Source organism: Notolepis coatsorum (assembly GCF_963971535.1).
Source record: "Notolepis coatsorum genome assembly, chromosome: 13".
Taxonomy (NCBI): Eukaryota; Metazoa; Chordata; class Actinopteri; order Aulopiformes; family Paralepididae; genus Notolepis; species Notolepis coatsorum.
Window position 1 is genome coordinate 50,796,606 of NC_140177.1, and position 23,263 is coordinate 50,819,868.

General features: G+C 41.9%; 1 protein-coding gene across 1 annotated transcript in view; it reads right to left on the bottom strand.

Annotated features, from left to right (window-relative positions):
• Nucleotides 1-23,263, bottom strand: part of asic1c (acid-sensing (proton-gated) ion channel 1c) — a gene marked incomplete at both ends in the record, with an annotated part of 397,500 nt that overhangs the window by 37,576 nt on the left and 336,661 nt on the right. The window contains 2 exons of the mRNA XM_084327294.1: nucleotides 14,589-14,716; nucleotides 15,107-15,257. Of these exons, the coding sequence (XP_084183420.1) occupies nucleotides 14,589-14,716; nucleotides 15,107-15,257 (279 nt within the window). The remainder of the gene's footprint in view (nucleotides 1-14,588; nucleotides 14,717-15,106; nucleotides 15,258-23,263) is intronic.

Below are 23,263 nucleotides of genomic sequence, written 5' to 3' on the forward strand. Positions count from 1 at the left end.
GCAGAAACAGCGTCCCATGTGCCTGAGAGAGGGCCCGCGACGACCTCGGAACAGGCCACGGCGGGGCCACCAAGAGTTGAATCAGGGCCGGGAACCACACAGCCATGGCCCGGTCCGCCGCGACCAGGATCAAAGTCCTGCGCTCCCGACGTACCCGCTCCAACAGCTGAGCTATCAGGTGTATGGGGGGGAACGCGTACAGAATCCCGGGCGGCCACGGATACATCGAGAAGGCATCCACCCCAGGGAGGAGTTGTCCTTCCGACTGACCGAGAACCACAAGGGGCACTGGTGGGACTGTCTGCTCGCAAACAGGTCCACCACGGCCTCCCCGAATTGGTCCCAGACCTGTCTGACTATGTCTGGACGTAGTCCCCACTCGTCGGGGTGAGGACCGCCCCGCGACATCACATCTGCACCGACATTCTCCCTGCCGGGGATGTGGAGAGCCCTCAGGCTGCGCAGATTGAGAGACGCCCATAGCCAGAGCTCGACCGCCGCCCGGTGCAGACGGGAGCGTACTCCCCCCTGTCTGTTGATATACGACGCTAACGTCGTGTTGTCCGTCCTGATCAAAACATGCTTGCCCACCACAAGGTGGCCGAGCCGCTTGAGGACCAGAAGGACTGCCTTCAATTCCAACACATTGATATGTAGTGCAGACCGGGCAGCATGGTCCTGCCATCTGCCCCCTACTGCATGGGCCCGACACGTCCCCCCCATCCCGTGAGGGAGGCGTCGGTGAAGACCGTGATGTGTGATAGCCTGCTGCCCATGGGGACCTCGCTGGCGAGGGCCCCAGCCCCCCCCCCAGTGGTTGAGATCCCCCAGTACTGACACAGGAACCTTCAGCCGCTTCCACTTGTCTCTCACAGGGTCTATTTTCATACTGGAAAACCACCTCTGTATCCTCCTCATGAAGAGGAGGCCAAGAGGGACCACAGAGTGAGCAGATGCCATCATACCGAGCAGGCGCATCACAGACAGCGCCATAACCGCCCTGCCAGGACGGAACCTCCTGAGCGCGCCGAGAATATCCTCCCGCCGCTGCTCTGAGAGGGTTGCCCTCATGGGCCTTGAGCTTAGAACCAACCCCAGGTTCCGGGGGCTGGCGAACTTCTGGCGAATTCCCAACATTGTGTAATTTCTCCTTACGCTTCATAACAATCTCTAGTTCAAGAAGTGCATCTGAGCTGCTTCCGCGTTGGAAACGAATGAGGAAGGGTGAGGCGTGACCACTTCCGGCGTAATATAGAGGCATGCATGGGAGTGGCGTGGTCACGTGCAAGTGGGTGCATTTGTTTTGTTTCCCAGAGCACACTAGGTGCTGGAGATAATGATATATCTCAGTAGGCAGAGCGAGACGCGATTGCCAGTATGATAATATAACAACCAGGAGATCACTGCAACTCACACAAGTTGGAGAACTATATCTCTCTCTCTCTCTTGCTCACACACACACACAAAGGGAGCCGCATGTGATTGGTGGAGAAAATTTAAATCCATCAAAATCAGTGTTGTTGCTAATCATTGACACATGCTAGCCTGTAATAATCCCCCCCAGAAAAATCTACTTTGCATTTGATATATTGCAAATGCCATCACACACACTGGCATTTAAAGGGTTAGAATTATAAAATTAATGTGTGGTGTTGATCAGGGCTGAAGTTGAATAAAATATTGTATTATTTTCAATCTGACATTACAAAAAAACAGAAAATCCATCAAAATCAGTGTTGTTGCTAATCATATATGCTATGGGGAGGCTTATGGAATTGTCAATCAGCAGTCAAGAAAGCTGACTTCATTACTGCCTACGCCCATAGTCTAAATCTGCAGAGACCTGGATAACTCCCAATAACTCATCAACACCTGCAGCATTATCTACAAACTATAACTTCACTCACACACCTCAACCTTCCAGACGGGGTGGAGGCACTGGCCTCATGACATCTCCTTCATGGGCTACAAACTTAACACCACTCCCAGAACTGTCACTCTCCTCTCTCGAATATCATGCAGTATCTGTCTCTAATCCTTTCAATCTCACCATTGTTACACTCTACCTACACTCCGCTCTACCTTTGAGTGACACCTTCTCTGCTCTCTCCACAGAGATAGCAATCTCCACCCTCCTCTCAGCCCTTGCAACCTCCTTCGACAAGCTCTGTCCCCTCGTTGAGAAACCTGCCCGCCGTTCCCCACCCAGTCCATGGCTAACAGATCCAGTGAGAGAACAAAGACAGGTCCTGAGAGCGGCTGAGAGGAAGTATAGAAAGTCACACCTCACTGCTGACATCGACACATATCACAACCTCTTGTTAACATTCTCCAAAACCATTACTAATGCCAAAGCTTCTTTCTTTCACCATAGGATTGAGGCCTCTGACAAGAATCTTCGCAAACTGCATGCTACCATGTCCTCCCTCCTCACTCCCCCCCCCACCCCCTCCTCCCTCATCTTTCTCTGCCAAAGACTTCGCGATCTTCTTTGAGGAAAAAGTGGAGAACACCCGCAGCTCCTTCTCCCAACCCCCACCAATTCTATTGCTCGAGAACCTCATCCTTCATTCTGTCATCTTTCTCTCCCATTACAGAATACCGAGACCCTGACACTGGTAACGTCGAACCGTCCTCTCCTTCCCTCCCTCAGATATTCACATCTCTGAGCGGATCTCGGCCTGTCTGTCCGACATCTCCGCCTGGATGACGACCAACCACCTCAAACTGAACCTAAGCAAAACAGAATTGCTCCACCTGCCGGCCAAATCCTCCCCCCTGACCGACCTTTCCATCACAGTCGAGAATGCAGCTGTGACCGCGTCCCCGACCGCCAAGAACCTTGGTGTTGTCCTCGACGACCAGTTGAACTTCTCTGCTCACATCACAGCGACAACCTGAACCTGCAGATTCCTCCTGAGCAATGTCAGAAGGATCCGCCCCTTCCTGACAAAAGAAGCCACCCAACTCCTCGTCCAATCAACAGTCATCTCCCGCCTCGACTACTGCAACGCACTGCTCGCTGGCCTCCCGGCCACTGCCACTAAGCCTCTTCAACTCATTCAGAACGCAGCGGCCCGCCTGATCTCAAACCTACCGAAGTCGGCCCATGTCACCCCACTTCTTAGGGACCTGCACTGGCTCCCCATTGCTGCACGAATCCGCTTGAAGGCCCTCGACCTAGCATACCGTGCGGCAAAGGGAACTGCTCCCGCCTACCTACGGTCAATGGTCTCTAACTACACACCCTCAAGACCCCTACGCTCTGCATCTTCTGGCCTACTCCTATCCAAGCTCCGGGAGGGTCATCAAAGAGAAGTCGCCTATTCTCAGTCCTTGCCCCACAATGGTGGAATGAACTACCCACCCCAGTTAGGACAGCCGAAACCCGTCCAATCTTTCGCTGTCGACTAAAGACGCACTTCTTCAACCATTATCTGAATTAAAAAGAAAAAAGAAAAAAATATCTAACCCTAACTAACCTTACTGTCATGCACTTGTCCTAATAAACTAACCTACACTGTAGCACTCAACACTTTGATGAACATTGTTACTCAGCTGATAGAGTTGTGCCCTTCCTGATGACTTGTCGTACAGAACTTGTAAGTCGCTTTGGATAAAAGCGTCAGCTAAATGACTAAATGTAAAAATGTAAATGTAGCCTTTTCTTTAACAATAATTTGTGATGCCATCACAAACACTGGCATTTAAAGGGTACAAATAAAAAAAAATCCTGCACCAGAACGCAGGAAATGAAGTCTTTGTAACAAAAAATGTCCTGGTGGGGGATCCCCAGACCCCCCGCTTAAAAAGTGGCCTGACTGGGGCTATATTTCGCACTATATTTCCTGGCCTGAATGATTTCCCCAGTCCGGCCCTGGTTAAAAGCCTCCAATGCTTATTAGTGTGTGTGCGTTTGAACTAGGGGTGCACCGATATATCGGTCGGGTATCGGCCGATAAGCTCAAATGTGCCGATGGCAGTGGCCGATAAATATCCGTAAATTTGTGTCACGTCAATCTGGTCCACAAGTTCAAACTTTGAAAAAAGTTTCAGTCAAGCGACCTGCACACACAAGCTACTGCATCAAAGTTACTTATGATTAACAAAGGCATTCGTTTTGTGGCATTAACGTTAAATAGTTACACGTTCAATAACATCAGCATATTTACCCGAACATAGCAAGCATTACTCATTCATATCTCTCACTTCCTTCCTTTGCTCAGAGAGCCCGTACTGAATTGTACCCATTCTGCAATCTGTTAATAAAGTTTTCAATCAGACAAATGTATAGAAAAGCTTTTATTATAACATTCCTTGCAGTAAAATCATTATGCCTCGTTTGGTCATCCTGCAGAGCGCTGGTAGTCTACTCGTGGCCGGCGGGGAGCTAGCGTTATTAGCTATTAGTTTGTTGTGGTTCTCGCATGCAGATCAATGGCGGACTTCCTGGAAGTAAAAAATGAATAAGCGCTTGCCGATTGGTGGTAAGAACAGCAGAGGCGCGTGCAAGCGGTGTGACGTAATTGGCAGAATCGACTGTCAATCAAAATTGTTCTGTTGCCATCTACCTGCATTGCTTTGGTTGAGAGAGATAGTGTTCTCTTATTAAAACTCATAATGAATGAATGAATGACCTTTATTTATATAGCACCCTTCACAGCACGAATGCACAGGGTGCTTTACACTACAGCTTAATATAAAAACACAATAAAACAAAATCAGAAATAAATGACAACAACAACAAACAGCAGTTAAAAACAGTGAAACCAGATAGAAAAAGTAGAATAAAAGAATTTGGATAAAATCATGAGTCACTAATTAAAACAAAACTATAGAACAGTGAGGACAAGAAGAAGTGCCTATGTATGCCCAAAGGCCTGTCTGAACAAATGTGTTTTTAGTTGTTTTTTAAAAGAGTTTTCAGAGGGGGCAGTTCGCAGGTCCAGGGGGAGAGCGTTCCAGAGCCTTGGTGCTGTCACCTCGAAGGCTCGATCACCCCTTGTTTTCAGCCTGGACCTGGGGACCACCAGGAGGTGCTGATCGGCAGATCTGAGTGAGCGGATGTTGGTGTAGGGATGGATGAGTTCAGTGATGTAGATAGGGGCCTGACCGTGAAGTGCTCTGAAAGTGAAAGTGAGGACTTTGAAGTGAATTCTATAGTGTTCCCGGGAGCCAGTGCAGGGATACCAGAATGGGAGTGATGTGACATGATTTAAACTTTTTTGAAAGCCAGTAAGTATTGTATGACTCAGACTTCAGCAATAATCATGACTCATGAGCATTATAAAATAAAAACACACATGGCATGGTGGAATTAATACCATAAACATATTTATTGATGTTTCCTTTTTTTAAGTAAGTAAAGAGGCCTATGTTCATATCGGTGAGCACAATTTGTAACACAAAAAGAGAGACGTGTAGCCTATTTATTTATTTTATATTTTATTTATTCATTTTATTATTATTATTTTATTTGTTGCCATGCCTAAAATAATAGTCAAGCATAGGGCTAAAACATTTTCATAAACAATAATATAATTTTTTGTTATATGGTTATAATAAAAGCTTTTCTATACATTTGTCTGATTGATTGATTGAACACTTTATTAACAGATTGCAGAATGGGTACAATGCAGTACAGCTCAGTGGACTGGAGGATGAAGACCAGAAAAAGACTTTCGGCTTTTTTACATAAGGGTCCTCCATTTTCAATTCATCAAAACATTTAGAGACATACAAATATACAGTAGTTTCATAAAAAAAACAAAAAAAGTAATATAAAAGAAAAAGAAAATGATAATAAATTCTTTTTGCCACAAATATCGGTATCGGCCGATTGTGTTAGTTTAACAATCGGTATCGGTGGCAAATGTTCATATGGGTGCATCCCTATTTCCATTTATAAAAGAATATATAATAATAAAATAATTATAATATATATATTTTTTAATTCTTTAAATAAAAATGTTTTACCTCCTATAATAGTGGGGGTCGCGGCTTTCTGACACCGTTATTTCGGGGGCCGTGGCCTGAAAACGTTGGGAACCCCTGCCCTATGCTACCTAGGAGTAGCTTCCCTTGTCTTGCAAATCGCTGACAAGGATGCATTGAGAGAACGTCCTCTGATACTGAATAGAATGAGGAGCATTAAATATGCATATACCTTTTATACCAAGATATATGGTAAAAGTTGTGTAAAGCCATGGTACCACTCTTGCACTTAAATAATACCATATCCATATAATCCAATTCATACCATGCTAACAATGGTAGGCTACACCTTTTCGGTAATTTTCTTAAATTATTTCTTTTAATGTTCTACTACTATGCTTTGTAAAAGAAGACCTAAATAAAATTCATTCATTCATTCATTCTAGTGGTGGGACTCGATAATATTTATTTATTTATTATCTAATAAATTAATTAATTCAAGACTTTATAGTTAATTAATCGAAATTAATCACATTTTAATCGCATATCAATATTTGATGCGAAAAGCAGCATTTTTCAATTCAAATGGATTTTGGTATAAGAGTGAATCAATGAATATATATACATTATGTTTAAGCAGAAAATTCCTGTATTAGCTACTACACAGACCAACAGATCAATGCAATTTTTAACAAAGTGCAGCAATTTTAGGAATAATATATATATATAGCGCAAAGGACCTTTTGTAAACTCAAGCACTTTCGAGGTAAAAGTAAAACGCAGTACTTTCACGTACATTCCAGAACAGTTGACAATTGAAAAAAAAATATATCTTGATTGATCTCAATTTCTCTTATTTTTCAGTATTCTGTATGAACAAACAAGAAGAAAAAAAGTAATTTGCGATTTGTTATACTTATAGCACATGCATGAGTCTGGCCTCCTTTGAAAGGTAACATTCTTACTAGGGATGGGACTTCCTAGCAAAAGTGCTATTCGAAAATCGCTGGTCGAAATTAAAAAAATATATACTTTTTTTATTTGATTACAAATATATTGTTATTTTCTGTTTCAGTTTAAATTCAGTTAAAATGTTCAGTTTCAGTTAAATTCAGTTATTCTTTTTAATAGAATGGATCATTAAAATCAAAGGGTATTGCATAGGCACTTCTATCAACCGGTTTTAATAAACAAACAGAAACAGTAGCATGTGCATCTTTTAGATCAATTAGGCTGTCTCTAAATATAAAAAGGAATGAAATAAGAATGATTTGCTTCAAAAAAAAAATATAAAAAAAATAATACAATTATTTAATTAAATTTTTTTGATTTTTGATTTTCTCACATGAAAATCGAATGTAGATATGGGATCGAATATTCGAATTTTCGAATATTCGGTCCCATCCCTAATTCTTACACAATAAAGAAAAATCATCATGCGATTAAATGCATCCATTTTTTTTACTTTTAATTCTTTCTGTAGTTAAAGGGGAACTATTTTACTATTTCTTTCACTATTTGGGCACTTTTACACAATTCCTGTGAGTCTATGGAACACCTCTGTAATATATATATTTTTTTTATTCATTGTTTTGTATTTCTAATCAAGTCCTCAAAAACAGCATTTTTCTACCTCAAGATCTCGAGCCGTTTTGAGCCTGGGCTCCTAAACCACTGCGCCGGGTCCCGCCGCCTGAACATTAACATGCAGCGGTGTCTTTCTGACATCACATATCGCGCACATTTTCAAATGACTCAGTTCAGTGAGGGTGAATATTGTGAGAGGATAATTGGAAGAATGCGCCAATATGAGAATTTTGAGACATAGATCATATTAATATAAGTTCACATAGCTAGGAAACAATGCTAAACACTCAAAAAGGCCATTTATAAGATAGTTCCCCTTTAATTAAATCGCAATTAATGCGATAAAGTCCCAGCCCTAATTCATTCATTCATTCATAATAATATGGTACTTCCATCATTATTTGGTCACTTCATCATACATGCAAATACCACACTTTTGTAAAGTTTAGCTTGAACCAGAGTGCGGTGCAGCTCACAGCTCACATGCTTCTCATTGTATCCAGCACAACAACCTCATGGGACCCTGGACTAATGCATACAGTTATTATAGTTAACTAAAACGAACACGAAAACTTCAACCAGGTGTGAAAAACTACTTAGTTAAGTGAAATACAAATAAAAACTAGACTTTTATCAAAAACAAAACTGAAACTATATTGTGTACTTAAACTAATTAAAATGAGTAAAACGAATACTTTGTTACCTGACCTGATATTACAAACAAACATGCAACAAAAAAACTAAAACTTGAAAAATACAAAACTATAATAACCCTGCTCATACAGAACATTCATTACACTCATACAGCCGTGAACACACTGAAGGCCAAGGGTGGAAAGTAACTAATTATATCAGCTAATGTTTGCTAAAAAGCTATCATCCATCTCAGTGATGGCTTCCTTGTCTCGCTAGCTCACTGAACTATAATGAGCTTGTTTGCTAGTCTACCAGATAGTGAGCTTGAAACATTATTGAATAACAGGGCTAGGCATTTCATTCTTTTACCCCTCAGATCAAATAACATTAATATCAGTGTGTAACCTCATATGCAATTTTAACAGTGCTTCATGGAGCATAAACAATTATAGATGTTCATAACTCAGATTCAAGCATCTTGCACTCTCCATGGCACGCCACGGCGCATTATGTGCCCATTGCGCACCTCCTTTTCATGTGGGCTCTCGCTATTCTGTAAGTAAGTCTTGCTATTCTGTTTTCAACAAGCATTTGTACTATATACACACTTGCAATAAATATTTAACATCTGCATTAATATGTGGGATATTACTTGGAGTAAACGTTACCTACTATAGCAGGGGTGGCCAACCAGTCAGAGACTAAGAGCCACAAAAATTACTGTGGTACCACAAAGAGCCACACCATATACCAGCGTTTCTCAACTTTTTTTTCAGTCACGGCACCCTTCATGTGTTTATATGTCTCACCCTCTGGCCTCTGAAGTTGCTAATGTCTTTTTTATTTGGGCCTCACAGGGTTAAAAGTACCCTGTGAGACCCACGGTTGCAAAATTACAAAATCACTTTTAGCCATTTAAAAAAAGAATGTTTATTTAAAAAATGTCAAGCACATGTATAGTCAATTGGTCCTGTTGTCCAGCCTCACAATGCTATTTGATAGTAAATGTGTTAATATGTCCCACCCTCTGGCCTCTGAAGTTGCTAATGTCTTTTTTATTTGGGCCTCACAGGGTTAACCTCTTAAGCCCGAGATATACAGTAAAAGTGTATATTTTCAGCATTACGTTTGTTTACCAATTATTTTAACTGTTATTAGTGAAATATAAGATTATAGAAATCTCAGGGCATTGAGTCGGAAACCGGCGCATATTGACAGGAGGAAGTGGCACAGCCAAAAGTGAGTGTAGTCTTTTGTATGGAAGCAAATGAGTGCCAGAAGTATTTTAATTTAATCAGACACTGCATTTATAGCATTGAAAATAATAACTTTGAAAACATGTATCTGAATTTGAAAACATGTATCTGAATTTTTTCAGACACCGAATTTTTGTATCTGAATTATTTCAGACACCGCATTTATAGTTTCAGACACCGAATTTATAGCATTGCAAATAAATACTTTGAAAATCATGTATCTGAATTTCTTTGCTCCGAATTTACCTATGCGAAATAAAAATGCAGTGTTAATAAAACAATTCGAATGCATAATAAAATTCAATTCGACGCCAAAAAAATAATTCGATGCATAATTGCGGTGTATATAATTCGATGTCAAAAATTCGATGCATAATTGCGGTGTATGGAATTCGATGTAAAAAACCAACATCCGGGTATCCAGCTGCAGAACCACAGAACCACCACAGCAGCAGCAGGCTGAGGCCCCTCGCTTCCATTGGCTGATTTGGGTCACGTGACCGTCCCACCCAATGGCTGAATTAGTATTGCACTGCGGGCATTGGCTGATGCACTGCGGGATTGATTGATTGATTGATTGAAAACTTTATTAACAGATTGCAGAATGGGTACACGTGACCGCCACAGGCCCTGATTGATTGATTGAAAACTTTATTAACAGATTGTAGAATGGGTACAGTGACCAATTGATTGATTGATTGATTGATTGATTGATTGATTGATTGATTGAAAACTTTATTAACAGATTGCAGAATGGGTACAGTGACGTCACAGGCCCGTGAATGCCTTTTATTTATATAGCACCCTTCACAGCACGAATGCACAGGGTGCTTTACACTACAGCTTAATATAAAAACACACTTACTTCCCCCACTTGTACTTCCCCCTGCTTGTACTTCCCCCTGCTTGTTATTGTTTGTCTTGCTGTCCCCATACACTTAGGTATGTTCTGTACCATGCATGTCTGTCATTATATATATATATATATATATATATATATATATATATATATATATATATATATATATATATATATATATACACACACGTATATACATTTATATGGTACTCTATTCATCACTGATGGCTTTGTATCACTATCACTAAGACTGACTTGGACTAAATTCACAGTTGGAAAGAGAGAACAGTTTATATCAATGAAACTTCACTCACTCACGCACGCACGCACATTAGTCTGCTGAATAGAGAGTGAAAGATTTTCAAGTCCATTTACTTTAGGAGCAAAATCATTTAGAAAAATTCAGGGCCAGAATGTAATTTCTAAAGTGATGAATTTGAATTACCGGCAGGTAATGGCAGAATAAAACAATTTTTTTTATCACTGCGGCGACACTTTCTCTTTGTGATTCACAGTGTAGCATCGGCAAAGAAGATATCCCACAAAAGGTGTTTCATCATCCTGTCATTACTTTACTCCACTTACAACTATGGGATTCAGAACCTACAGTTTAGTGTACATTATCGACATGGTATGTTATAGACACAAAGCATACAATTTGAAATATTCTGGGCAGTGCTATATACTGTAACAACAGCCTTTATGATGCTGTTAAATCTTTGATGTGAAATCAATGTAAGTCCAGTGGTGTGGGCCAGCAGACCGCCCTATAAATGAATTTAGATGTTGCTAAAGCCTGCAGTAATTATTATTTATCTCCCCTCCAGTGAATACAGTGGACGGCAGTGATGCCACAGATTACTTGTAAAAGTTATCTGATTACTGATTACTCCTTTAAAAAGTAATCTAAGTTACTTTACTGATTACTTGATTATCAGAGTAACGTAGTTACTTTGAAAGTAACTAGGTTACGAAGTCGTCGTCGTTCCCCCAACAGTTTTTTTTAAACGCTTTATTGAAAGTGCATAAATTGTTTTTAACTTGTTTCTCTGCACATAACGTAAATTGTTAAACTAGTGCTTCAGCTTCTGTACCATCAAGTATGGTAAAGCAACAGTCTATGATGCTCACAGCATTAGAGCAGCCAGCCAGTGGTTTTACAAAACCAGTGTATCACATCTAACAAATGCAGGCTGAACTATTCAATTATATCAACTGTAACTATTAAATTGTTTTTATAAATGTCTCTCTATAAACATACAATCAGTCTCTCTTTAACATGTAAATTAACTGTAAATCTGGCAAATAAGAGCTTTTGCTCTGCCACCATCAACCCTCCTGTACCTAGTCGAAGCGTCGGCTAGTGTTGTGATTCCAGATGCTTTCAATGCAATTGGATGTGCTGTTTTTAGCGGTAGACAGTATTTGTTTCCTCCGCCGTGAAGTAGTGACTGAGGCTACGTTTAGACAAGCGTTTTGGGGTGGAATTCTGAACAGAAACCGCAAAAGTCATCTTGCGGTTTCACTTTTAATTTTGCCAAGCGTTTTGGGGTGGAATTCTCAGACGACGGAGCCCTGCTGTCACACGATTGGCGCATATGTCACATGACGTGCTGTGAAGACCCGCCCTACTCTGCCTCTGATTCGCAGACTGTGGATGGGGAATGTGATTGGACCAAAGCAGATTCACTCGCAGACAGAGGGACCAGTCACGCCGCGGGACACATTCTTGTATTTAACCCTTTCACTGCCACACCACGTCACTCCCAAAAGAAAAACAGCTCAAAATGTATTTTTGACTGTCGAAAACGAAATAAAATACTGCATTCCGCCTGCATTATGAATTTATGATGAGATAGTAACGAAATAGTAATGCACAGCCACTTGGACAAGTAACTGCAATCAGATTACTGGCTTTTAAAGATTAACGCGTTAGATTACTATTTTCGGGGAAAAGTAATCAGATTACAATAACGCGTTACTTAGTAACGCGTTGCTGGCATCACGGTCACAGTAGGTTCATGTGGCTTAAGAAAATGTATTTAGAAGATAAAGCTTTTCTAGCTCCTTATCATGATATGTGATGGAGGTTTACTATACTACTATGGAAGCAATGCTTTTTGAAAATGATTCCATAGCCTAGATCTAATCTCAGTCATAATTATACATTGCAGGTGTTGTTTCCAATGGCAGGACACTGAAGGAGATGGCCGACTCATTGTGGAAAAGAAGGCTAATGTAATTAGGTTAAGAACTGCTACCAGTAGACTATTTCCACTATACGTCAATGAGGAAGATATAATTAGCAAAACATTTTTATTTCAACCACAATATTATGATTGTGGAGTTTATTCAATTAAACAACTCATTCAGCGCCAGTCACGAGTAAAGTCGGGTTAACTCGCCAACCGTTCAGCGCCAATCACGAGTAAAGTCGGGTTTTAATCGTTATTTCTTTTATTAGCTATTCCATTCATTTTTCATCCATCCAGCCTGATGTTATCATTGGGAATGGGTCTGAGCTCGCAAAAGGACAAATACCACCGCCTACGCCTTCCAGCCGGTATTGCACTCTATTAGAAATGGTGTAGTTTCTTTTCTGGGCCCATCTGAGCCGTGCGGGTGCGGTTTAAATACTCCGGCAGGACTAGCCTTTACAACGTTACATCTGCGATGCTGCCCCCCTCCCCCCCTTCATATGCAATGCCGGGCAATGTGGGACGGACCTCCACGAGCAGTATTTGGAATGGCGATCAGATAATTGGATTATTTCTTTTGCATTACATCAGAGACCAGGTAAGGACTCTATATATAAAATCTTGCGTTGATCTGATATTTCTTTCTACCGCGATCGAAGCTGTCTGGGTCAGGCAAGCGATACCAGAGTCTCAAGGCGAGCACAGAAAGACTCAGAAGAAGCTTCTATCCCCAGGCCATCAGGCTGCTCAACGAACAATAAACACTATGCAACAACCATCAAATGCACACAGCACACACATCCACACGCACACACTCACTTTAAACAAACAACACACTGCAGCACCCATTCTCCACACTTTAGATCACCTAAACACACTTTATATTTATTGGTAAAGGATTTGCACTACAACTCGTACACCTTACTGTAAATTGTACCTACATTGTACCTCATCCCATTTCTGCTTTGCACTATATAGTATTGTATATTAGTATATTGCATAGTATATTGTATATTGTATGGTAACTCAGTTACTTCTAGTCTGCATCGAACATTGTACATATGTCTATACTGAACACTGTGACCTCTATTTTTACTTCTTTTTACATGCTACTTTATTTTATTTCATACTTATCTTGTCTAGCACAGTCTCTGGAGCGTAACAGTAAGAAGCATTTTGTATAAAAGTATTCTGTACTTCTGTATGACAACTATTAAAGAATCTTGAACTTGAAACTTGTATGTGGCTGTTTACCGTTGAGAGCAGGAGGTGGCGGGGGGAGCGCCACGCTACCGCATGTATGCACGAGGAGACATAATAATGATAATCTAGCGTTGATTTCAGGAAGATTCGATAATCAGGCGAAAACGTGTTTAGTGTATTCCATTAAAGGGCTATTATCGCGTCTTTTCCTGGGATTACTAAGAATCACCAAAACTATACTCATATTCAAAACGGTATAAAACGGAAATGTACAGATGAAAAAACAATCTGTTTTGTGCATGTTGACTGGAAGCAACTCACTGACAATCGACAGGTGTATTAATTAGACCATATAAGATATATTTTAAGCACTCGCAAATCTCGCAGTCTCCCCATTGATTAAAGCGATGGCGTTCTAGCGCCCCCTGGCTCATTAAGCGATGGCGCTGAATGAGTTAAAAGAGATCATATTTTTTTACTGATCAAAATAATGGTTTTACTGACTGAAAGTATTGACAAATACCTGGCCTGGCTGTGTGCTTTTTCTGATTCACCCTAATAGTATTCCTGTCTACTCTTGGAATGCATGCCTGGAGACACTTCTCACAGAACCCTCAGTGACAGTATGCTAATTTCCCCAAGCTAAGAGTAGAGATGGCTAGAAATGTGGAAAACAAACTTGAGCGGCAGATATTTTTGGACCCCGTCTATTTTGAGATTGCTTTGGCCCTGATAAACACAGAATAGAAAAGTATGCTCAGCACATCCAATGAAGCCCGAATCATCAGATGTGTCTGTTTAAATTTAACTCCTTGATTGCACATTCTGTGCACAAGTTAAATCAAGATGATTTTGCTCCAGACTCAAGGTTGAAGGGAAGAGGTGATAAGTGCGAAGAAGCTGAGCATTAGGTACCAGTTGCTGCTGACATGACACAAATGTTTGAAAACCAGGGGCCACACCAAATCCCAGCTGGTCAATGAAGGGCGGCTCGTCCTGGCTGTGGATCTGAACCTTGATGCCTGCTTCATAGGACGTCTCATCTGTGGATACAGCAGGCCAGAGAGGTAGGGGACTGAGATAGGATTTACAGCCAGATGTATTGCATAGATAGATGGGTAGAACAATTGTATTGTATTGTAAAATGAAGACATATCAACAGTAAAAAAAAAACATTTTTATTTTCTTTATTCAATGTTAACTTATATAGACCTGGAGGAGCAAATGCAAAGATAACATTCTGGGAAGAACTTCTCTGCAGCTGCGCAGCATTAAAGTGATGCTCTACTAGGGCATGGAAGAGTCCTTTAGGAACTGCTGTCCTTCTACCACTGGGTGAAACACTAAGTCTGGTACTTTAGCAGTATTTCCCCCACTGATTTCTAGAGAGACAGTAATGGGGAGGTTGCCGTGGGAACAGAATACACACTTACCTGTCTCTCCCCATACTGGCAGGTATTCATCCTGTTGAATATCTAACATGATCTCCAAACCGTTCCCTGTGCCGCCTTTTAACGTGGTCAGCAAGGGGTTGCCGTCCAGGCCAGAGTTGAAAGTGTAGCATTTTCCATAGCGAGTGTAAATCTGTAAGAGAGCACAAAGGGATCGGTGTAAATGAAAAAGCCAAAAAACACATTTATTGCATTGTGGTAAATAATGAGCAGAGCAGCCGCACGCTGTATCGGTCGCCTCAATGCCCAGAGCCAGTGGGTCGATTTGCCGGACAGCTAGCCTTTGCGGAGGCAGAGAGTTAATTTAACAGAAACACTGTATTAAACAAAGGTTCTGTCTGTTCATCAATTAATTAATGAGCATTCCTCCATGGTAACTAACAATCTTTTTCCCTTGAGTAATTCAGGAGTGTGTATGTATTTATTATTGAGTAAGAAATTCTATACATCTGAAACCGAAGCTCCCCTGATCCCCCAAAACAAACACTGTCTAATAAGCGTCTTAAGAGAACAAACTTGTGCCTGTAAAGCTCAGTGGTATTTGATTAGCTCTATTGAGCTTTGTATGTATGTATGTATGTATGTATGTATGTATGTATGTATGTATGTATGTATGTATGTATGTATGTATGTATGTATGTATGTATGTATGTATGTATGTATGTATGTATGTATGTATGTATGTGAATGAATGAATGAATGAAAACTTTATTTAACAGATTGCAGAATGGGTACAATACAGTACGGCTCAATACATACAATTGTTAAGGGGATGCAGACCTGAGAAAGACGTTTGTCTTGTTTCCATCAGGGTCCCCCATTTTCAATTCATATAGACATATATGACATACATGACATACAGATAGTCAGTACTGCTACATCTATACATTTATGACATACCAGATTTGCAAATACAGTACTGTTTGTGATACAGAAGGAGTCAAGAAAAGGGAGTATATACATTTGACGTAGAAACTGTACATTGGAGGTTGGGTGGGGGGGGTTGGGTACATTGGGATATTGACAACCATACTGGGTAATTTACATTGGAGGTGGTTGGGGGGGGGGGGGGGGCGGGGGGCATACTGTATAAACAAGTAACACTGTACATTGAGGGGGGGGGGGAGGAGACACTGTACAAACAAACACAATTGTACATTGAACTATTGACAAAACCATACTAGGTAAATGACTGTACATTGGAGGGGGTTGGAATGATTGGGTTAGGATATTTACAGGGGCCAGTGTTGAATTGCAGTCTCCCGTAGGTGTCCCTTGAGAGAGGTTTTGAAAGTGGGTAGTGATCCACATTCCTTTACAGCTTTGGGTAGGGCGTTCCACATTGATGTGGCATAATTGCGAAACGTGTTTAGTCCCTTATTTGAGCCGAATCTGGGTTTGACATGATTTGTGGAGCTCCCTCTGGTGTTGTGATCGTGGTATTCACTGACCTTTGGGAAGTATTTTGACATGTACATGGGTACCTTGGTCGTGTAGTGTATCTTGTAGACCAGGCCCATTGCAAGTTGTTGTACTCTGTCGTCTACTCTAAGCCATCCTAGGTTGTCGAAGTGGGCAGGGGTGAGGTGGGTTCTAGGAGTAAGGTCAAGCAGTAGTCTGACCAGTTTGTTTTGAGATGTTTGTAATTTTGTTTTTAGCGCCTTTGAGGTGCTTTGGTACCATGAGGTGCAAGCATAGTCGTAGTACCCCTGAATGAGTGCTCCTGCCAGAGTCTTCAGGGTGTTCTTGTTTACCAGAGAGGAGATCCGGTACAAGAATCGAGTTCGTTGGTTGACTTTTTTTATTACATTGGATGCCATTTTGTCACAGGAGAGATTAGCCTCTAGGATGGACCCCAGGTAGGTAATTTCATCTTTCCTTGTGACAATATTGTCACCCACTGTAACTGAGAAGCCGTCGGTCTTGCTGAGTTTGTTATTTGAACCGAAGAGAATGGACTCTGTTTTGCCCATGTGTAATGATAGTTTGTTATCAGCGAGCCATATGCAGATATGTATGTATGTATGTATGTATGTATGTATGTATGTATGTATGTATGTATGTATGTATGTATGTATGTATGTATGTATGTAGTATGTATGTATGTATGTATGTATGTATGTATGTATGTATGTATGTATGTATGTATGTATGTATGTATGTATGTATGTATGTATGTATGTATGTATGTATGTATTGTATATACAAAGCTCTATAAGGAACCGCCGACAATTCTGAGGGTTAAGTCAATAACTCAACCTAACTAATTATTGCAAGTTCACATTGTGTTTTCGAAGACATCAACAGAAAGCTCAAAGGGTCTCGACAAAGGCAGGGGGGGGGGGGGTGAAAACACAAGCCGCTGAAATAATAGTATAAAAACCCTTTTCTCTCCAAAGTCTCCTTTCAAATCCTCCAGCGGCAGCTGAGCTGTTCATTTCCGATAATGGCACCTTAATGACAATGATAAATGTATACAGTGCCATTTGCAGTCTGACGTTTTCATGTGCTGTGGACTCAATTGTCAAAAGGAAAATTCCTTTACAACTCCTATTGTGCAGGTCTGCATCTGTGTGGCCAGAGAAACATGTGTAGGACTAAGAGGGTTTCATTCGTTTTGCGTTTCTTTTGTAAAACTGAGGAAACAGGACTTCATAATTGATCATTAGGTACCAGTAGGGCTACCCCCGATTAGTCGAATAGTCGACTAATCGATCGAAAGGAGCCGTAGTCGACTGCCAACCTCTTAGTCGAATGCAAAAATAATATTAAATAAATGTATAATATATATATATTTTTGAATCATTCTTTCCCAAAGCAAAGAGGCCTAGAAGCGTGGCTAACGTTAATGGCACGCATACCAGCAAAGCTAACTGCCTAAGAAAATGGACACAGAGGCACTGAACGAGGATTTCACCCATCTAATGAACACACTAGACTAGATATAATAAATAGATATATAAATATCAAGATGTATCCATCAGTGGACCAATTGCATGCTTTTGCAGAGGACAAGAAGCCTGCAGTCGACTCCTTCAGACATTAAGCACCCCCACAGCCCAAATGGAATGACAAAAAAATTTATTAAAAAAAAGTATATATATATTTTATTTTTTTGCATTCAGGGGGGTAGTCGTCTACCAGTCGACTATCAGCAAATTTCAGCCAATCAAAGTCAACTATCCAAATCCTTAGTCGGGGACAGCCCTAGGTACAGTACCAGTATATAAAAACGATTCTTCTCATAAAGATGAATAATAAAGATGAAATTTTGGCTCACACCTTTGTTGCTTGGCTTCTAATTAGTGCTGGGCGACGTGCCAAAAATATCATATCACAGTATTTTTCATAGTTTTTATGGTATTTGACAGTAGTTTTCCAGTACAAATTAAAATGTATTTCTCTTTATCTTGTAATACAATTGTCATTGTGCTGTTTCATTCAAAACTGTCTATTTTCTTTTACCTTTTAATACTGCTGCAAGGATACTTTTTTTTATTAACCTCTTTAGCCCGAGCGGTCCGCCGGTGGACCGCAGATGACATCACGTCATAAATCAATCTCTCTAGACTGTATGACATAATGTTGCGTTTTTAAAATTTTTTTATCCAAGAGTAAATACCCTAACAATGTCACAGTGTATATTTTCAGCAATACGCTTTACACTTTACACTAAACGTTTTGTAGTCATATGAGAGGGCACCCAGAGCTCTCAATGAGCTTTGAAATTTTGAAAAACTACCTTTATTTCTCTTATTTCTTGGAATTATCTACCACAAAACTGAACATAATTGGCATAGATTGGAGCGCAGTTAGTGTGTCTACCTTCTGTGAACATTTAGCAACAATCCCTGCTGCAATCAGATCCAAAATGGCGGAGCCATATCCATTATAAGAATGGAACTGTACATACAGTAGATTTCATTCTCGGTTCTTCATGCACACCTGGTGATACTAAATCCAAATTGAACTCTGGCATTGTAAAGAGTAGATTTGGCCCGATCCATAAATGTGCAAGTTGGCTATAATAAGGGAATTTATAGGCCTGATATTCTATAATAATATTTCAAATTGCATGTGTCCGGATGGCAGAATTCAGTACTGTATCTACAAACCCTTCTGTTTAATCATCTTCCCTTTATTCATTTCCTTAGATTTTTTGTACACATGATCTCAAGAAGGTGCTGAACGAGCTCAGTGGCAGTTTCTCATGTCTGGTCATTTTTAGCATGGTGTTATTCACTGTCAAAAATCATAATTTATATTCTCATTTGTTTCATCACAATCCATAGATGTCCCTAGATACCAAGAACATGCAAATGGATTAGAAATGGAGCAATCTTCCATTTACTTAGGTATGTATTTTTAGGCGGATTTTCAGAAAATAGGGCTAGGGCTTAGCAGGTTAACTTAAAAAAAATTCTTTACATCAAATCTGTCCACCCCGATTTGAATCGCTCTCAGTCGGCGCCAGGGATGGGTGCACAGGTCGAGTCCACTTGTATCACCACAACGGAGGCACAGCCCAGGATGAGTGAGTTAAGCGTTAAATACTTGACTACATCCTCTTGGCCTTGGGCTCTAGCGTCAATAGGGCGTTGATTTGTCAGGTTGGCCGCCTGGTAGACCAGGGTTTGAAGTTCTACCCATGTGAGCGCCTCTGTTGCGTCTCTGAGGTTGGTGAGCGCTCTTTTCAAACGCTTCACTGTAGCCTCCGCAGCCCCATTCCGATGGGGAGCCACTGCAGGGTGGAACTTCCACTCCCATTCGGTCCCATTCTTGGCCGCCATGTCTTCCATGGATGCAGTCTCAAGGCAAGCCAAGTGTTTGTACAGTTCATGCAGAGCTGGCTTGGCGCCAATGAAATTGGTTCCTCTATCCCAGTGGTTCCCAAAGTCAGGGTTGCGACCCAAAGGTGGGCCGCGAGCAGCCACGGGTGGGCCGCGAGATGATTTCCAAAAAATAAAAATAAAAATAAAAATAAATCTATTTTCTTTTTTTTTTCTTTTTTTTGTCAGGCCACTGAACTTAGAAGCAGGCCAGGACAGTGTTTCTAGTTGTATTCTAAAATTCTATTCTATTGTATTCTAAAATGTGACTATATGGTTTTATATTAACTTAATAAATAAACAAAAACGAAAAATCTACTTATTTCAACGAACATTTCAAACTAAATAACAGATTATGCACATAAAACGCTGAAAACAACCGAAGCAACAATAGTATTTTAATGAGGCTATTATTATTATCATTATTATTTTGCAGCAAGTTAGCCCTCTCATAAATAGCACATATAAATGAATAACTAACTTGAACTAACTTAATAGGATTGAAGTGATATTTGGCTTAAAAAATCGGTCACCTGGCAAAAAAAATAAAAATAAAAAAGCCTGACGATGTGCATTGGGCCGCGGCTCTCTGACGCCTTATTTTCTGGGTCCCGGCCTGAAAAGTTTGGGAACCCCTGTCTATCCGACCATAGTTTCTTTGGATGCCCCCTCAGTGCCACAAAGCGGGAGTACGCTTGGAGGAAGCTTTCTGAAGATAGGTCATCAGTGAGATCTGCGTGAACAGCTCTCGAGGCCATGCAACAGTAGACAATGCCCCAGACCTTCTGCTTCGTCCGCTTCTTCACAGCGTCCCTCACTTCAAAGGGGCCGAACAGGTCCAGAGTTGTGCACTCAAATGGGTGCGCTCATGAGGAAGGTCGGCCATCACTTGTTGGCACATCTTGGCCTTTCGCTTTCGACAGGCAAGGCAGTCGTTCAATACTTTCTTGACTACTCCTCCTTGTGCATAGCAGAGTGGACGCGACACCTTCATGATTTTCTTCATGCGCTTCTCTGACCAGTAGGGCGGCCAGCCATGACTGAGATGGGACTAGCGGCACAGCTGCTCCGTCCAGCACTGGACTCTTCCTCTGCAGAGTAGGAGCCCTGTGCTCTCCTCCTTCCGAACCACCAAGCGATCCAGGGTTGTGTCACGGAACTCAACACCATCTTGGGCCGCGGGAGCCAAATCCTGGAAAGCTACTGCTCTTTCTTTTGCAGATAACTTTGGGCCTGCCTCCCACTTTGCTGTTCCGGGAGCCTGGCCGTTGCCACCCAGCCAGGTTTCCACTGCTCGTCTGGTCCAGGCGACAATTCCGCACAACATTGCGAGTGAACTGAACCTTTGGGGCTTCACAAGGCGCACAAGATCGACGCTCCATCGTCTTTGCTGTGGGACAGGGGGGCAGATCGCAGCTTGGCTGGCAGCATCGCTCGGGCCTGACAGCTGTTTGGACTGGTCTCTGGTGACCGCTGCGGAGAATGCTTTCCTCTGGAGTCCTTTGATTTCATCAGCAACAGAGGTGGCTATCTCGCTGGCGGTCTTCATGGGCCAGTCTGATTCCGGCATCCTCAGAAATCCAGGGCCCTCCTGCCACACCGATCCTTCGGCGAGCTCTTTCGGGATTGCTCCCCTTGTGAGGATGTCAGCAATGTTCTCTTTCTCCTCGATCGCTGCTTCTCGCAGACGTGGGGAGAGTGGATCTTCCCAGGTGTCTTTGGATGGACGGTCTTTCCCTGCTTCCTGAAAGGATTCTCTCACCAGCATTACTCCTTTCTGTTTTAACAGGTGAGGCAAGGCAAGGCCGATGGGATCATAGAAACCAGCGATCTGGCTTAACAGCATGCACCGGGTGAGAGGGTTGGGTGTGCTGCTCCTGATCTCCTCCTCCCGTAGATCCAGCCCTGTTCTCATCTTCCCTCGCTTCTTTGAGAAGTTTATCGATGTCAGAACACGGAGCTTGTCTGTTTTGGGTTCGTATCCAACCCCCAGCGTCTTATTCTCCTCGTCCTGCATCTGGTTGGGAAGAATCAGGGTTCTGGGCGAGGTTGAGCGGCTTCTATTGGGGTCAGTGGAGTTCTCACTCCTCCCACTTTGACCCGTCCAGACCCACGGTTTGAGGGAGAAGCCTCCAGCTCTCAGGATCTTTTCCACTCCTTTGGTCGTCTCAATCAGAGGAGTGTTGCTGTGTTTGTCTGCCAGCACATAGGTGAGGCAGTCCTTTATTTTCTCGAGGTCCCTTTCTTCTCCAAGGGTCATCTCTTTGCCTCCTGGGGGACACTTGCTGCACTTGCAGCTCCCGCACTTCGGATCACAAGCCGCTCCGATGCTGTCCCACTTGAACCACTCAAACAACTCCTTGTTGGTGGCAGTGGTGTTGCTGAGGACCACGTCCTTTCTTGCTAGGTCTTCAGTCAGGCCTCTTGAGTCCACAAAGACCTCCTTGTACATCCTTGAGGATGTTCTCATGGATCTTGCGAAGTGAGTGTCGGACTGGTGCATGGTTAGATCGACCATTTCAAAGAGGTCAGGGTGTGTTCTGCCGACAGTCTTCCCCAGTGGTCCATCCCAGAGGACTAGATCTCCCTGCATTTTGACTGGCTGTGGGACCAATCGACCTTCCCTGTGGCTAATCAGGAGGTAGATACTTTCAGGACGGACCAGGTCTTCCGTGGCGACGTCAGGAAAGATTTTCCGTAGCTCACATTATATTGTGAATGGCGGTATAGTAAAAATCAATACCTTTGCATGGACCCATGACAGTATACCTTCATATTCGGTATACCTCCCTAGTACCTCTAATGCCAAGATTTAGAGAGTCAGAGATTTTCTGATTCTGACCTCATGTCACTTGTCAGAAAAGGTTGGGAACCCTGGAATTAGTCTTACATGCTTCTCATGATGCAGTATCTGACTATGACAAGTTGAAAACCTGGCTACAATAAAGCCAGGCCAGACAAGCTTCAGATTATGGATGACCAGTCTACCCCAGACTGTGGAACCATGTGTCACAATCCAAATATTGACCGTGCAAGAGGTGCAACCGGGCCCAGTCTGTCATGGGCTCATGTACTGTACTGTAAGAATAAAATGTTCTGCCGCTTGATTTACTATTGTAGGTAGGTCCTCTCACACATTCACCAAAGTAACAATTCAACTATTTGTAATAGCTATGTATGCCATCTTCCCACCTTGTGTATAACACTCATGGTTTCCTTATTGAAATGTTACAAATAAATATTATTTCTACCCACCACTTCTATTTAATTGAGTTGCTTTCTTCTCAAACGTTAAGAAGGAAAATATGCT